We start from the raw sequence: 19,051 nt of genomic DNA on the forward strand, positions 1-19,051 counted from the left end.
CCTGAAAAAATGGCTCTCTACATATATTAGACTACAAACTCCCAACAGTCCTGAGGCACCAGGGGCAATGGTCATGCTGGCTAGAGGACTGTGGGAGCTGTAGTCCAAAGATTAACTTTTCTATGTTCTACCTCTGAAAAAAGTTTGCAGACAGATTAAGTGAACAGGTCTTACTTTCGCAGTCAGCTTCATCAGATTTATCCTGGCAATCAATTTCTCCATTACATCTCAAGCGTCTGTCAATGCACTGCCCTTTCTGACACTGAAACTGGTCTGCTGAGCAGACTGGACAATTGGCCTCATCACTCTTATCATCACATTCAGAGAATCCATCACAACGCCAGGCCATCGGGATGCAGTCTATTTCCCCTGTTGCACATGTGAATTGATCTGGAGAACACGTTGGAGGCTCTGGAGGAGAGAACATTAAAGAAATATGCACTTGATTTAACATCTTCCAAGAAATTAAACTATTTTAAAACAAGGAAAGTATTTTAGATTAAAAAAAACAACAGAAAAATAACATATGAAGAAAAATTGTCTTCATACTTTATTCTGTAACACTATAAAGTTCCTTTTAAGGGGGAAAAATACTCTGTGCCCAAGGCGGAGAGTTGTGGTATATTTCTTTCCCCATATCTCTCCCTCTCTTTCATTTTCTCCATCAAGGGTCAAAAATGTCTGGCCCTCCAGACACTGGGCTCCAAAATCCATGAGCCATTATTACTGGCAATGACAGATATAACTGATGGGAGCTGCAGTCTAAAAACACCTAGAGGGCTACATATTTCCCACCTTTCCTATAAGACATATATGTTCATCATGGAGAAGTTTGCTACTAAAATGCAAATGATAAAAAATATTTAAAATGTGTTTGAAAAAATGCAGCAGATATTGTAAAGACTGTGAGGGACTTGGATTGCATTTCATACAACTATAGCAAAGAAACACAAAAAGAGTAAGCTAAAATGATGGGGAAAGTGGTGGATAGGACATGAAATTTATTTTGGACTATGGTGGAATGCTACAAAGCAGTTAGATGAATGAATCAAATAGTGATGATCTCTTACCAACTGAGAAACACGAGCCAATAAGCTTTCATTCTCTGCAGAACAGATATGAAAATGCCAGTACTGTACCACAAAGCATGTTGTGGTCTTGAGGCAGAAACTTTTTATAAGGGAAATTACTCTCTCTGGGGAGCTCATAGTCCAGCAAATGTAGCATTTAAGAGAACCAAGTATTTCCAAAGTAAACTTGAAAAGAGAAACATTAAGCTAAACTGTTAGGGAAGACTTCTTCCTTAAAAGATGAGATACTTTGGACTCTCCTGAAAGTATAACTACAAAGATTTAAAGAAAGATTTTAAGCTGTAACAGAAAAGTAGTCTATATAGCTGAACAAATCTTGCCAAGAAAAGCCCATGACAGATTTGCCTTAGGGTTACCATAAGTCAGAAATGACTTGAAGGCACATAACAACAACAAAAATGCTGAAATAACAAGAAAAACATTATAAGTAGACACTAGAACTGGGTTTTTAAAAGCCCAGAGTACTTTAACTGTTTATGAGACAACAGTTCTATTGCTAAAGCAGTATGATTGCTTTGCTCCTCAAGAGGCAAGCTATAAATTCATTCAGAAAATTAAAAAAACATGACTCACACAAACTGTTCAGACAATTGCACTGTGGCATTGTACTAGTGGAAACTCCTTCAGCCAGAGCTTGGGACACAACTTTTAAAAAGTAATTAGTTATAGCCACAATTCTAGGGACATCACCGAAAGGGGGTTATTTTGGCACTATATTAGTCACAATGTGAAAGTAACTGTTTACTTTATATTCTACAAACATAACAGAATAATTACTTTTAAGTAATACTATAAGCCACTGGCCCTTGCTGCAGCTCATGCATAAGTGATTAAGCCACACCTTTGTAACTGTGTAATGTGATTAATATAGTTGTAAAACAAAAGCATTAAGGTTCTCCTTTACTATGGCCTGAAACAGGTGAGGGTGGCTTCTGGCTGCTCCGGGTTGCTTAAGCCGGCCCAAATCCATCCGTAATAGTGGATCTTTTCTGCGCCTATTTGGAGCCGTGGTGGAAGGCATCTTTGGGACCTCAGTGTGTGGTTGCCATGGTCCTGAGGAGTCTTGGGCAGGAGTGGCTTCAAGCTGACCCTTCATGCCAGTCTGTCCCCCCTACGTAACAATGCTAAATTGATTTAAATATGCCACAATTATTGGGCGGGAGATTAATTCTGAGTCACTTGTTATTTGTAAATAGTTAATTCTGAGCTCTGACTTATGTTCCCTTCTTGTCTTTTTCTCAACAAGGGCAAGACAGGAAACCACGCTCATCCAAAAATCGAAGCCAGTAAGATCTGGGCAGAGAGAAGGTTAAAAAAGTAAATCCATAGCAAGTTCAAGTACCAGTGAAGGGATCAAGTTACTACTAGAGTCTAACCAGATGACTAAACCTGGTGAGGGTGATCCAGTTAGCCAGTCAGAGAAAAATCTATGACAATTTGCTTATCAAGTATAGTCTGCCAGTGATGAAGGACAAGGCTCTGCCTAAGTGTATTCCCACTTGTGATCTGATTAATTTCCAACCCTCTGAATTCCTTCTTTCCTGCAGTGATGGTTAGCTGGAGTTATGTTTACAGATCCCAGCTCTGCATGTGTGCCCAACTAGTATTCTGCCTCAAAGCATACAACTGTATTACGCAGAGCAGATTACAAAAGGTACCAGCTTCTGCGTGTGTAATATATTCCAAAATGCAGGATAAGAATGGGAAATTGAGCAAAGGATTGTGGATATTTTAGCCTATTATCTTCCTTTCTGGCTAGATACAATCCGCAGAGGTATACATAAATTTATTTACATCCCAAGCGTGATCAGAAAATAAAAAGTAATGTGACTAGCTTCACATGAGAGTGGGTGAGAGGGTATTTTCAACTGGAATAAGAAGTTTATTGATATTATCTTTACAAATCCAAGGGGAAATTGACATATAATTTTGTCATCCCTACCATTTGTTTCCCACTCTACTTTGCTGAGACATGAAGCAGAAGACACTAACATTTTATCAGAAAATAGGTTAGTGATGATGTTTGCTTCCTTTGTCCTCATATTAATGGACAAAAGAGCAGAAAGTACCCAAGTGTAAATATTTATGATCTGCCATACAACTGTGGACCTTTTAAGCATAATACATTCTTGTAATGCATTTCCTCTTTAAAATATTAAGATATTAAGTTTCATAGTTCCACTGTCATAAGTAAGAGAGGATTAATGTTTGCATACATATATGCACAAAGCCTATAGGACAATGAAACCCAAATAATCTTGCCTCCTGACGCCTAACAAATTTGTAAAGCTTCACCAAAATCAAACACAGAAATCTTCCATTTAGATTACTTACCTCCACATGTTAACAGGTTCTGTAGAAGAACCAAGTGAACTGGACATGAGCAACGTGGAGTTCCATCTCCTTTTGCTATACAGATGTGTGAACATCCACCATTGTCCCTGGAGCAAGGGTGGGCAGCTTTAGAAATAAAGAAAAAAAGAAAAAGAAAAAGAAAGACTATTGGTTTGCTTGTAGCTGGAGCAGGGGGAAGTTGTGCAAGGAACTATCACGCAATAATGACATAATAAGTACAGAAGACATTTGGAGTCTAATGTTATTTCATCTTATACATGAAACAGTTATATCATAATTTTGTTACCTGCTCTGATAGCCTTTTAGCTGAAGAGCGGGGTATAAGTAAATAAATATGATGATGATGATGATGATGTGCTCAGCATGAGAATTTGTACAGGATACACAAATGTAGCAGTTAGGTAAGCCACCTGGGATCACATCCAGTCAGAAAGGTAGGGTATAAACCCAGCAAATAAATAATACTAAAATAACAAAGATTAAAGAAGATACCTAAAAGCAAGGGTGGTTAAATTGTGTTTCCTGAAGATGAATGCAGACCCTGAAACCCTTTTAAAGCTCCACTGTACCTCCAAATACTGTCAAAAATGTTGGGCCAAAAAACACCCTGAAAGAATACAGTTCTGCTTCTAAAGAACTCCAAGACTGGAAGATTTCACCCTTTCCCTCATTTTCCATCACACACCCCTTACTATCCCACCCAAAAATGGAGGTGCTGGTGACTTCTGAATTAGGAAAACAGCTGATTTCTAGGCCAATGTCATCTACCAAGTGGGGCAAAATATGCCCCGTGCTCCCACTGCAATTATCAATCCCTAACATTAGAAATTAGAGCTGTTTCTTATGTGTGCCTGCGTGCGTGCGTGCATGCATGCACATGTGTGCACATGCAGGTATATATAGCTGTTTGTTTTATGGGATGGAGCAAAGATATTCATTTGTTTCTGTACATTATAGGAGCTATTCCACCTGGCTGAACCAGGAGGAGAGATGGAATAGTAGGGCCATTTAGTCAGCTCAGGTGACAAGACTAGGGAGTTTATCGCATGTAATTTTTCTTCTTTCTTTTTCACCTCCTGGTCCTTCTGTTTCATGTTTTTTACATTCTATGCTTGTAGGTTACTTGTTTTAAATCTGTTCATAGCAAAGTGTTCTACAAATTATATACAATTAAATGAATAATGTAGTATTAGTATGAATTTGATGTAAGAACATGCTGTCTGCCAAATGTTGTTGCTGAAATTCCCCTCAGCCCTAGTCAGCATGAAAAATGATGGGAGCTGCACTCCAACAACATCTGGAAGTGTTTGGGTTACCTAGCCCTGCTCTCCAGGAAGAGAGCTTAACAAAAGCAATAACTGCAATAAGCAATACAAGAAATGAATTTGCAATGTGCTCCAGAATCGTACACATAAGAACAAATCTGAATAAATTCAGGGGACTATCATTCAAATAAATATGCATTGGATTTAAGCAGAAAGGCTGCAGGCTCCTAAAAAACTAATGTTATTGGCTCACATCCTTTCTTGGACTTGGCCCAATGTTACCTATGATCAAAAGGCAGGTGCATTCATGGACACCAGCACGTGTGGGGAATTTTACTGAAGGGGAAAACACACAGCTAATAAAATAGTTATATTTTTACTTTCCACCTGCTCATTCAGGTATAAATGAAGTCTGGAACACTCTGTATTTCACTCTACTTTTGCTCTGGTCTTTCCATTTAAATAGCCAACATTCTGCACACAGGTTTTTGATACCACTGCATACAGGAAAAAGAAAATGACAGTGAAAAAGATACAGGCAAAAAGATGGAGGGAAAATTAGCCTTGCTTGGTTGAGAATTAAACTACCCAATGAAACTACTATGCTATTAGATTTAGTTGCCTGCTGGGCTTGGAAATGTTACTTAAAATATCAACATATTACTTACTGCACTATTAATTTCACAAGCAACATGTTACTCATAAAGTTTGTACCCAGCCAACCAGGCCCCTAAAAGTGTTCACTTAACCCTAAATCCACCAATGAATCTGTTGCATTTGCTGTCTTGGCAGGGAATAAACTTTTCTAAACTAAACAATCTGCTGAAAACAAGGTGCACAGTTAATCTGTATGCCTTATTTACACTCATGTTAGCACTTCCAGGAGACATCCTAGATCAGTGGTCACCAAACTGTGCCGTTTAAGAGATTGTGGACTTTAGCTCCCAGAAGCTTCAGCTATGTTGTCCAATAGTCTGGGAGCTGAAGTCCAAAATCCCTTAAAGAGCACTGTTTAGGGACCACTGTCCTACAGCATCATGAACTTTTCAGAGCAAGAGAAAAAGTGTGTAATCCATGTAGTTTTTACTATGACTACAGAACAAGAAAAGGCTACTGATGACAGTGAAGATTGGTTTGGTGGTGATCAGGGCACAGTTCCCAATTGGGTCTTAGAGAGGTAATTTGACCCCTGACCCAGAAGAGGCTGCCCAGTGTGTCCACTCTTGTTTATTTATATTTATTTAGTATAGTTTAAGGAAGTTGTAGGGTCGTTTCTTTAAAACAGGAATGTATCAATTTTAGGAAAAAGCCAAATTCTGAAGCAAACCAGTCCCATCTGAGAGATTTGGGAACAATTCTGAAAGAAGATGATTATGGTACAGTCTATGAACTGAAGTAGGCTTGCCCCAAAGCTTTGGACCCACTTTGAAGGGTGATTTTTCACTTCTCTTTAAGCTTCATTTGATACATTTTAAAACATCTCTTAAATCCTCCATAAATGGAAAATGCTAGATGTTCTATAGTTTTGTGACGCACACCTCTAATTTCCAATTAGTGAAATATTTTCGTAGGGCTTTTCAACTCCAGAGTTTTTTTGGGAAGGAATGAAAAGCAATGTATCAGAAGCTGTTCAGTGTTCACATTCGCTTAGAACAGGAGCAAAGAGCTTGTAGTTGTTGGTGCATTTTGCTTGTACAACCTTTTCTTACCCCAGTCAACCCTTTCCTAAAATCCTACCCCCTGTATGTGTTTTAAATATATTCAACAATATTCTTACTGTATTTTCTTCTCTCTTTAGTCCAAATAACAAATAAAGCCCATAGGTCCTTGGTCTACTCCATTCTAGTCCTAGTAGCATATCCTTTAATATCATCATTATTTGTACTGTATGTCTAGGGTTTAAAATACTTGAGGAAGGTTGTTGATTACAGGCTGACTTGAAAGTCTCCCATCCACAGGGTTGCCATTAGTAAAAGTTGACTTGATGGCAATTAACAACAACAAATGTGTCCATGACAGGATGTACACAGCATAAGCATAGTATTTGTCAGAATTTGAATTCTTTGCTGGATGTGAGATGATGGGATTTAGAGTGCAACAACACCTGGAAGGGCATGTATTCTGGTTTGCTGCAATGTAGCCTGTAAATGGCAATCTGCGTAATGCTTCATGCTGCACTGTTTTCAATCACTGCTGGCAGCTTATGAAATAATAACAAAAGTTTCAATAGCTCATTGGTGAAACCTAGCTAAGATCTGATTAATACATTTCCTTTAACTGTATCAAGTCCTGACCCACTCTACTAATTTCTGGTCCATAGCATTATCAAGCTACAGTATGTTTATTCAGGTTACAACTAGATAATATTTGTCTAACAACAGTTTTCACGATTTCATGATCTGTGAGAACACATATTAAAAAGTGAAAAAATGTTACATATTAGCATACATCAACAACATTTGTTTGAAATTTTGTACCACTGGAGGTAGCTTCACAAACTTTTCAGCTGTCTGAGAAGGAAGATTCCTACACAAATCTGGCCACAAAATTTGAAGCGACTAAACGCTGGACAACAGCAAGCAGTATTGTAATAAACTTACAGAATTCCACCACATCAATGTCTTCAACTGCATGAATGCCTGTCAGATGAACAATTCGACCTTGTATTCTGGCTCTCTTGTATCCATTAGTTTTCTCAACTCTTTCTATCATCTGTTGCTGGCGATCAATCCAATATAGGTGATTTCCTAACACTGTCAAACCCATTGGCTGAAGTATGTTGGAATCTTGAAGGGTCACACGGTTAGCTCCTGAAAGTAAAATGCAACCTTAGTGATTACATCTGTACTTCTTTAAAACTGTTCTGTACTTACATACTTCAATTAACAATTCTTGTTGTATTTTAAACATTGGAAATAGGTGGTATTGGTGAAGACTGGGAGAAACACACATACATTCAATTGTCACATTACAGTAGTATGTGTGCAGTAAGCAACGCAAAAAAGCTTGAACTGTGAAAGAATGGGATATTCTTCAATGTGAATTCCACTCTAGTCTTGTATGTCTGCTTACAGCAGTGGCTGCCTCTAGAATCCTTTAATGAGCATGTGTGAATAGCAGCCTCACCAGATACTCCCACCATGGTTTTAAAAGCATAGATCTATGAGTATGGCCACCAAAATGGAAATCATAATATGCTGGTGGTGAAAAAGTCCTGTTTGGATGCATATTGGATGGCTTTTTCAAGTAACTTGTAGAAGATTCAAAATGTTTTTGCTTAAATATGCAAGGATTACCTGGCCTGGGTTTTTTCCCCATCTCACATGTGCATATTGTTAGTTCTGAATAAAAACAAATTCAACTATTTCTCTGTGCGTGTGGTATAGGAGCCTATGCTTATTTTTTCCATGTTAGTTCTATCTCTGGTACTAAATTTTCTGTTAAAGTTGTAATGTTCAGGTACATCTGTAGTTTTTTAAAATGTCCACTGAGCCAAGTCAGCCTACTGAGTGTTGTATGTACAGTATCAAAGAAATAAGGAAATTTCTGCACAAATGGATCACAATCTAAAAAACAAGGACAAGATTGCATACATGATAGCCTATTAAAGGACCAGTGAAAAATTAAGTGTAATCATTCTATGCAGCAGGAGAGGAAGATAAAGCAGTCCTTGTAACCCTTCATAGTAGAAGTACAGTATGGATGTAATGGAAGAATGTAATGGAAGAAAAGGAGAAGGGGGGAATGGAGAACAATACCATAAAGGTCTCAGAAGCATAATATTCAGGAATAAAGGTGTAAACATATTCTTTTACTTTGCCTGGATCCTCAGAGATCTTTTGAACTCTGTTAGAAAATACCTGGATGAACTATACATAAGAAAAAGTAACTATCTTTCATCATTTCCAGTCATGCTAGAATATGTATGCATACACACTCCATTTGTGAGCAGCAAGCAGCCTATTTTCAACAAATTTAAATCACACTTATTTCTAATTAGTTTAAATTAAATTAAATCTTTCAAATGATCCTGCAAACCTTTTGGCATGAGCATCTGGCTAATTTAAATAGGTTGCTCCCTGCATACAGCATTTTGCTATGTGGATACTACTGCTTTTAAAAGCTTGCTAGTGTAAGCATTACAGCTCCATATATAAAGTGCCTCATCTGCATGCTAGAAATATGGAGCCCAAAGGGGAAGTCGGGAGCTCCACAGGCATCAGCTGGTATTGAGAAATAAAAAACTAACAATATTCTGCATAAATGGTGGAAGCAAATGTGTGGAAAATTGTAACAATACTCCCTGATCAATGTAGAATTTGACATCCCTGCCACTGAGATGATAAACTTCTGTCATTTGTGCATGTACTTTTTATGGAAACGTATGTGAAGGGGTGATGCTGATTTCCAACAGTGCTGTAGTTCCATAAATTTGGGTAAGTAGACATGAATTACAGTAATAGATTTTGAAGTAAAATAAGCAGATTCTTTAAGTATAAATGACATCATATGAACATGTAATGCATATGTAGTGCCATGGAAAGATCAGGAAAATAGCTCCTCTGGACTGGACCAGAGGCTTATCTAGACTTGCATTCTGTTCCCACCATGGCCAACCAATTGCCAGAAGCAAGACATCAGGGCAACGTTACCTTTCTGGCTGCCAGAAACTAGAGTTCAGATGATTACCAGCTCTGACACTGAGTGGTGACATATAGTGATCATGACCAATAACCACTGGTGGCCTCATTCTCCAACCGTCATTAAACATTTGATTGCTATTCCCCCTCTCTCTGTTGATATTGAAATCATGATCTATTTACTGTTGAGCAAGAATAGATGGCAAAAAAGCAGAATGTGTATTTGTCTAGCTCTTAATTTTGCCAGTACACTTGTTTTGCCCTTTGCACGGCATATTAAAGAGTCAAATTCTAACTTAACCATTCCTGACTCTATGTACGAAAGAGCTGGGCCAAAGGATTCACCAGAGATTTTTTTTTTGGAAGGGGGTGGAGAAAAGGTCAATGCCCCCTTGAGATTGTTTTAATTTTTACAGCAATGCTGACATTCAGTGATTAATCTTCCATATTAAATAGATAAATAAATAAAACAAGGCAACAGAGGGCACTGCCTCCTGCACCATTTTTCAGTGTAGAAAGAAAAAACACACATTGCTACTGCTTCATTACATGGCAAAGTTCTCACTGGGCAGTTCTGCATCAAATGAGAATGATACCAAATGGGCACTTTGACTGTTTGAAGGCAACAGCTTTCCCCCCCTTTTCTTTTGATTTAAGAAAGGGGATCTAAAAAGAACGGGACCCATTACAATCTCATATTAAATAACAGTAAGCCTCCCTCCCCAAAGAAAATTAGCAATTCCTCCTCTCTCAAAAGCTGCGCCAAAGAGCTCCTTTGGGGACACTAACTGCCTTAGAGAAGCATGGGAGGGAGAAACTAATTTGGCCCTGCCCCATAACTATATTTGTTTCCACAGTGCATTATTTATTCATATCACACTTAATACTTCCATGTTGATTATCTCTGATACCGCTGTGAGAACACTGCATATCAAATCAATAGCTTATATTTTGATTTTTTGTTTTAATAGTCACAGAACTGAATTAAACTGTGGATACACAGTACACAAAATGCTAATAAGCAAGCAATTCAGCTAATTTACTGACTAAAATTGCTTGAGTTCAGCCAGGCATGCAAACAGTGCTTTTTCTTCTTACTGCTGCTATTAAATTGATTCAGAAGAATACAGTATACAAAGGCTTGTGTTTTACACCTCAGCGCAAAAGGAGAACTGAATGGCATACAAATTACATTCAAAGGGAGAAACATCTGAACGCAAGGAATTTTCAAGAAAGCATCTTGCTATTTCTCTGGCATTTCCTAGTATTACTTGTCTATAGACAAGACATTTAAATCACACTGACTGGCAAGAGTTGCTTTAGTTTAGTTATGCACTAGGCATGAGTTCTTAGGATTTATAGCAATGTGTTGTTGTTTTTAAATTTTGAAAGCAATTTGCCATATGACAAGGAGATCTGCTATTCAAGAACCTTGTGCCCAAAACCCTCACAAGCATTCCACAAATATTACTTATTACAACACAAGAGGCAGAATTACGTAGGGAAGAAAGAGCAGGGACGTAGCCAAGTTCTTGGGGTCCGGACCCCCCCTCCATTAGTCTGGACCCCCCCCCCCTTCCTAAAATCCTAGCTACGTCCCTGGAAAGAGACAGGATGGAATCTTGCTAGTTGTGGCCAAGGTTGGTATTTTTCAGTTCCACAAACAAGATGGAATCTGGTGGGTCAGGGTAGATCCAGAGTAGTAGCTAGAATGGATATCAGCAGAAGGTGACATAATCTAGGATTTACTGGACCCCCCCCCCCCCCCCACTACCTAGGCTACACTATATAGTTTTACTGTTCAGCTCACCTCCATATCCTGACTGGCAGATGTACTAGAACAAAGCAAGAAGGCTTGGGCTACAGTCAAACCTCTTTTAGAACTAGCTATATACAGAAGATCCAAGCCATTTGCTTTTCATGGTTCAGAATAGACACCCTTGTATGTTTGTCAACATTGTTTTATTTAGAACTTTTGATAACTAATCAAGATATAAAACTAAAAAGTATAGTCTATAATTCTGTCTTCTATGTTCACAACATGAAACGTTCTATTTGTAGTACAAGGTTGTTAATTTATGTACAGAAGGGTAGCATTATGAGTAGCATTAAAATGAGCCCAGCCCAGTGAAATGAAAGGATCATAATATGTGATGCATGTTGCCTAGCTGATAAACATTTAGAGTTCCCTTTTATCCTGATACCTTTCTTCTTTTCATTATATCAATAGGGCTTTGTTTTCTGTTTTTATATCTTAATCTTCTTCAAATACATTTTTTGCAGTAAATCAGGACTTCCAAGCAATATTATGTTTACAGCTGATTCAATATCCAAATAAGTATAAAATGTGTTAAGTTTCCACCCAGATTAGCTTTCACTTCAGCCTTATCCTAATAAATTATGCCACTTTTTTGTGAGCACCAAAAGTCAGTTCCAAGCTACAACTTGGAAGCCCCTTTGAACCCTTTCAGAATATAATCTATTAATTTGTAAATTATGGATCAAAATAAGTTAAATAAAAATACAGGCACTAAAAAAGAACACTGCTCATAAACAGTAACAATGATGATGCTACCATCATGTTCTATCGTATCAGCCAAACCAAGCTGTTCAAAAACATGAGATCAACACACTATATTCCTGTAACTAAATGCAAATATGGAGAAGAGAAAGATGTCAAAAATTGTTGAGAAAAATGAGATGTGACTAGCACTAGCGTACTTTAGGGGAATATGCATCACCACTTTTGTCAGCATGAATTCAGAACTGCATTAAGCTTTTGTGAGTCGCTTTGGGCCCAAGTTGGGAGAAAGGCAGCATAGAAGCAAAACAAGACAAAACAAAATAATTATGATGACCAATAAATCTGCCACTGCCTAATTTTTGCAGCATGTTAGAAAATACAAGAATAGGATATTCCGTTTTGCAAAAAAGGAAGACACTGATTTTCATTGAACTGCAGGTGATTTAAATGGAATAGAACATACCTGATAAATCACAGCTTTCGATTCGTTTGAGATCTGCATCCACCCAAAAAAGTTTCCCAAGCTTGTTGTCAATTACTAGGGCGACAGGCCGCAGCAAACCAGTAGTGAAAAGCACTTCTCGTTCTGTGCCATCCAAGGCTGCACGCTCAATCTTTGGGGCTCGTTCTTGCATATTGGTGAAATACATATATCTGATAAAGAGTATGAATAACGACTGGCTCAGTTAACAGGTCTTGTGGGACGAAGATACAAATCTACAACTGTACTCTCATTCTGGACCCTGACATTGATATTGCCAAGTATCACTTTAATGCTCAGCTTAGTTAGCTAATACTTTGCTCTTCCAGAGTTCTTTGATGAACGAAAATCTCATTAATATTAAGAAAAAACGCCTTTGTTTGAGCCTTGGATTATTACTCTGGAGACCAGGGTTAAAATCCCAGCTCGACCATGTAAACCCACTGGGTGACCTTGGGCAAGTCACACTCTCTCAGCCTCACAGGATGGCAATGGCAAACCTCTGAAGAAAGTTGCCAAGAAAACCCTGCAATAGGTTCACCTGAACCTAAATTGGAAATTACTTGTATGTTTGTTTGTTTTTGTTCTTCTTTAAAAATTTTGCATTGGATTTAATACTTTTTTAAGGAGGGGAGGGTACCAGGGATTTTATATGTTCTGTATTTTTAACTTTGTTAGCCGCCCCGATTGTTCTCAGAGGGGCGGGATACAAATAAATTTATTATTATTATTATTATTATTACTTGAAGACACACAACAAACTAATTAAAACTGGCTGTTAGGAATAGGTTAGTTAGGGCATGTCCCTCCCCATTTCTTCTAGAACCTGAGACCATTTGCAGATATTCTGCGGGTCACAGAATATGCTTATAAAATAAGGTCTTTATAATTAATAGACATACTTTTTTAGGGACTAGGGCTTTATATAGCCCAGAAAATGGTCTGTAGGCTGATATGTTCTAAAGCAGTGGTTCCCAGACTTTGGTCTTGAAGATATTTTGGAATAAAAGTTCCAGAATTCCTGACCACTGGCCAAACTGGCTAGGACTTCTGGGAAGTGAGGTACACAACACACGGAGAGTCAAATCCTGAGAACCATTAAGTAGCTAACATTGGTAGTCTTCCATCAAGACTGAAATTACATTTAGCTTTAGGATAAATGTAAAGAGCCTAGAGGTGGGAGGCTGTCTATGGCCTGGAACAGACAGACCTTTGAAGCGCCCTCGTCACATGCGAGGGTTGCCTGGTGGGCGGAGTGCCCACACGCCTGGCAACCCTCATATGTGACGAGGGTGCCGCAGCCGCAGGGGCGCCCACCTGATGCGGCACATAACGGTGATGTTGCAGCAGCGCTACCTCCAAATGGGGCGGTGCAGCTGCGACATCACCATGCCATCTCTGCTGTTTTGTGGCGTTGCAGCGTCGCTGCAAAAAGGAGCCGCTTCCGGGCACTCCTTTTTTGCTCTGCAGCAGCACCACACAATTTGGTTGCTGCGGCACTCCTGCAGAGTAAAGAAAGGCACCGGGGAGGCGCCTCTTTCTGGTGGTGTGTACCCTGCCTATGTGAACTACAGTACTTTGAGGTTCCCAAAGTAAAAAGCAGGGTAAAATTCAGACTGCATACAACATTCCATATACTCACTCCCATCAATGCTTAAAATAAAAAAGATGCTCACCCTCGCTCAGCATTTACTACTATTGCCCTTGGCTTGTCATGATCTCCTCGCAGCACAACCCCAATCTGCTCTCCATTAAGTCTGTGGACATTGACTGTATTTGTGGCTTCACAAGTCCAGTACAAAGTGTGGCTGAAAATATCAATACTCAAGTCATGTGGCTGCTTTTCTGGATTCTGGCTTTGGTTGGGAGTACCCATGACTGTGAATGGCTATAAGGAGAAGGGGGGGAAAGTGACAAAATAAAATACTCATGAGAAAGAACACCACAGAAGATGGCAATGTACTATATAATCAAAACAAAATGAATGAGCCTTACCCTGTGGCAAGTCTAACAAGTAAGACCTGAATCCCCTTGGTAATCCCAGAGAAGATCCATTGATTCAATAGAAGAGAAGTCAACTTTTATGGAAATTGCATTGATTCAATGGGTCCTACTCCAGTTATGATCAGGTGAAGCTAGGTCTAGGGGTGTCACATGATTAAAGCCATATGAAGAAAGATTTAGTGAGTTTGATCAGACTTACTCCCATCCCAGGTAGCAATTTTAACTATTAATTTAGCAACAACTATAGTTACGAAGAGAAAAAGCACACTCCCTCCCCACATATGTGTTTTGGAGGCGGCAATGTCTTAGGCAAGGAATCCTCAGCTTTGAGAAAGAGAAAAAAGGATACCACTTTCTAAGATGAAGTTAACAACCCGAGGTTTTGTTTTTTGTTTTGGCAAGGTTCTTTATGTCGGGGGCGGATACACTGCTGCAAAACACAGCAAATTATACCAAATGATGGAAAAGTCTAATGTGCACATAAACATATTCAAAACACATATGAGAAACATTTTGTTGTTCATTTCTTAATCATCAGCTTGTTTAGATTATTTAATTCATTTGATCTATTCATACCTTGAAACATTTTGATGCAAGCAAACAAGCAATTTTCTAATTAAATAAGAAACCTATCCCATTCCTTGTCCTTTTAGGAAAAGAGCAGAAATGGGAAAATGTAATACTTGTTGATGAATATTAACATTAAAGAAACACTAATTAACACAAGTATTTGGAATCTAAAGTACCAATAATCACCCCACAATTAAACCTGCAAATTTGGACACCAAAATGTCCCAACGAGGTACTTCTTCAAAAGATGAAACTTCTTGGCCTATATTATGCAACAGTCCATGTCATAGCAACCAGTTTCCAATGTAATTTGCACCTAGTAAGGGCCTCTAATGGGAAGTCATTTGGCAATTAACGCCTAGCAGGCATCCCTCAAAGAGCTGGCCAGACACTACAAGGCCTTCCTTTACTACAAACAATAATTCATTATCTGGCAAGAAAATACTATAGACAATTAATCACAGCAGTCCAGATGGCATTTGTTTTTTTAAAAAAAGACTTTACTTGCTTATAGGATATAGAGCTCTTTGCAGCATATTCCTGGATCTATTGGGGGGCAAGGGAGCATATTGGAAGCCTGCATTCAATGTCCAGATTAAAAAAAGATATGATGGTGCAACACTATTTAGCTCAGAACAAATTGAAGGAAAAGGTACAGGGAACGGCCTTACTGAACATCAACAGTTGCCACTATGACACTGCAGACATCGCAGGTTTAATAACTTGGAACCCTGGGAACAAAACACAGGATTGTGTGCTGTCTTTCTGTAATCTCTCCCAAGAACTTGGATACAGAGGTGGCACACTCCAAACAAGGAACTCTCGTCTTACCATTGCTCACTGCCCATTCTGAACTATCATTACTTCAAGGCACTTTTCATATAGACAAATGCATTTGTATCTGGCTTGGGTAGGGGTGGGGAGGCACTGCATGTGTGCACCAACCTTTTTTGCGGTTCTCTCATTTTTAAAAAATTGACACTATATTTTGCTAGCAACACAGCACACATATATAGAAATATAATTTGGTTTGCAACAAGCAACAGTTCCCCTTTGTGTCCAAATACAGGAATCTGTCTTGGTTTCCATATTCCTGTATTTGAAATGTGGACGCTGCATTCTGTTGCAAACTGCATATACAGTCAGCCCTTCTTATACATGGATTTTTTATACATGGGTTCAAGCACCCACAGTTTGAAAAATGTTTTAAAAAGTATAAATTTCAAATATCAAATCTTGATTTTCCATTTTTATAAGGGATACCATTTTGCTATGTCATTATATTTAATGGGACTTGAGCATACACGGATTTTGTTATCCTTGGGGGATCTTGGAACCAAACCCCAACGTATGACAAGGGTCCACTGTAGAAACTTTTCATTGCCTCCACTTGTACACAAAAGGGAGAATTGAGTCTAGGCTCCTTGTTGAAATGACAAACCGTAAATCTGAGTGAGGCTTAGATTGACACTCATAATATAACAGGACCACCAAACTATAACGCAGGATTTCCTACACACTTAGGAGATCTTTATGATAGAGGGGAAAAAAAATACATTTAACCTCCACACCTGATACCAAACAAAATGATGGGGAATTTATGAGCTTTCAAACTTACAGAATATAAGTAGCAATTGAGATGTGGAGGCAGAGCAGTCAAGCAATCTGTGAAGGACTATCAGTTAAGTATACAACTAAAATCAATTTATATACAGAATGTTAGGATTTCAGTTCAAAACAAAACTAATAATGAAAATGGAGGACACAGGGAGAGAAGAAATTGGGCTGCTCAAAGTTCTACAGCTGTGGTATGCTATATATGCTTTGAGTTTTAAAAACTCTCCTGAACTCTAAAAGGGTATTTTAGAATGTGAAAAAGCATCTTTCTTTTTTCTGCTCTCTAGAACAATGTGGCACTCCACTATAAAAAGGTCTGGCTTGAGACCACCAGCCTCTATCACATCAGGAGAAGACAGAACTTGGAAAGTTACATTTTGAAAGTAACTTATAGCCATTATGGTGTTTGAAAAAGTAACAACTTGTTGTTACATGTTGTGGTGATTAAGAGTTAACTTGTGCCAGACTTTACTTCCTGTTACCTTATTTTTTTTAAAAAAAGCTTATGAGTGATATGTGGTGGCATAAGCCTTGGAATTTTCCTATCAAAATGTCTCAAAAATATGGTAGGATAATCTTTAGAAATAACTGGAATCTATTATTCAACACCAGTAATGTCACTATCTCTTGTTAAATTATGTTTTATCCCCTCTTTATAAAAAAGAGCCTAACATGACAGGTAATTACACTGCTTATAACTCAGTACTTCCAATTCTGGGAGAACGTCTTGGATGGAGAAAGTGAAAAACTTTCACCATTTCTTTTTCCATTTCTTAAACTCCTAACCACCCAAGAAGCTTGAGCAGCACTGCCTTTGGTTTCAAATTCTGAACACTCCATTTTGGGGGCAGATCTCTCTTGAATAACATGTTTTTAACAAAACACATACCAACGATTTACCAAAGTTTTATAGAAACATGCTACAATTAAAAAAAAAAAACTTGCCTGAGTGCCATCATCTTTGGCTCTTTTAATAATATTTTGACGTCCATCGATCCAGTAGATCAATTTATCCAAGGGATCATAATCTATAGCCTTGACATTTCTTAGACCATGAATGGGAAGGATGACGTCTGGACTCTGCTGGTCATCTGGTATCATCCGGCTTATTGCAGACTTCTGGCTGAACAGTAAGAAGCTGCTGGGTGCTAGAAGACAGAAAGCATGACACATCACCACTTACAAATATATGGATCTTGGTAGAATAGATTAACCACACAAAAATATACATGTTTACTTTCAGCTAAATCCTATTTAGTTCAACGGCCATTCTTCCCAGTTACAGGGACTGCTGCCTTACTGAGGAGGAAAACCTGCACATTTGTCACATAGGGAGGGCAAATAGATGCAAATATGAAGAAACATTTTTAAAACAAGTTTGCAAGTTTTACTATTGGTGTTGACCTATTAAACAATACAAAACCACTGAAGTAGTTCAGGAAGATATTTTCATCTAGGCCTTAAATATCAGTCTACAGCAGAAAAGGTAAAAATATATGTGGTTTTTTTTATAAAAAAAACACCTGTGATACAGATCATAATGCAATGTGATTATTTATTTTTAAAAAACTCTTTTTCCAAACCCACAACTGTGCGTAGAAGGTAGCTATCCCAAAAATTAATTAAAATTATTAATATTTATTAATTTATTTTGAGAATGTGAATCATATTTTTCAAACAAAATCCCAGAGTGATTTACACAAAAATACAACTAACTTTTACCCAACTAACATAACATTTTCCAAACCTAGGGTGCAAACTTTAAACACAGTGGTGTTGTTCAGTGTCTATAATTATCCAGTGAGGCTTATATAAGGAATCCACACAAGCTTGATCAAAACTCAGCACTGACCAGCTGCAACACTGTATGTCTAGCTCTCCCTGGGACCAAACCTTCAATCATTGCTATCCTGACTCCAAGTTCTAGACCTCTGGGGAAGATATCCCAATGGATCCTGAGTGGAGCAATCTCCTCTTTACCCCTATTCCTACTGTTCAGGTGCTTCCCATCTGAGAACAAAGGAAGAGGGGGTTGCTATTCTGTCTCATTACTTCTGCCACTACTCACTTTGAGTGTATACACAATGTAGAATTAAAGCAGTTTGAGACCACTTTAACTGCCATGATTCTATCCTACAGAATCCAGGGATTTATAGTATGGGCAGGTATTCAGCCTGGTTCGTCAGAGTGCTCTGGTGCCTCACCAATCTCAGGATTCTGCAGGACAGAATCATGGCAGTCAAAGTGATCTCAAATTGCTTTCATTCTGCAATGTGCATATACCCTTTGTTAGAGGCAAGAAATGAACAGGTATGGCAGGAATCTCCAGACAGCATGGACAGAGACTGTCAGAGTTGCCCACCCACCATGGCCAATGGTAGTTGTTTCCCAGGTTCTCATAGAAAGTAGAAGGACAGAGAGCTAGAATGCTCTATGGCCTATACAGAGAGGATCTATTAAATGGCTGTTGACAAATTATGCCAACCACTGGTGATAGCCCTGTA

The 19,051-nt window shown here is 38.4% G+C and overlaps 1 protein-coding gene across 3 annotated transcripts in view; it reads right to left on the minus strand.

Annotated features, from left to right (window-relative positions):
• Positions 1-19,051, minus strand: part of LRP5 (LDL receptor related protein 5) — a 165,335-nt gene that overhangs the window by 15,369 nt on the left and 130,915 nt on the right. For all 3 annotated transcript variants that reach the window (XM_042446572.1, XM_042446574.1, XM_042446575.1), the window contains exons 13-18: positions 17,493-17,695; positions 14,033-14,244; positions 12,339-12,529; positions 7,312-7,521; positions 3,426-3,551; positions 175-411 (exon numbers count right to left, since the gene is read on the minus strand). In XM_042446572.1, coding sequence (XP_042302506.1) covers positions 175-411; positions 3,426-3,551; positions 7,312-7,521; positions 12,339-12,529; positions 14,033-14,244; positions 17,493-17,695 — 1,179 coding nt within the window. The remainder of the gene's footprint in view (positions 1-174; positions 412-3,425; positions 3,552-7,311; positions 7,522-12,338; positions 12,530-14,032; positions 14,245-17,492; positions 17,696-19,051) is intronic.

Source organism: Sceloporus undulatus, chromosome 1 (genome assembly GCF_019175285.1).
Source record: "Sceloporus undulatus isolate JIND9_A2432 ecotype Alabama chromosome 1, SceUnd_v1.1, whole genome shotgun sequence".
In the NCBI taxonomy this organism is placed as follows: domain Eukaryota; kingdom Metazoa; phylum Chordata; class Lepidosauria; order Squamata; family Phrynosomatidae; genus Sceloporus; species Sceloporus undulatus.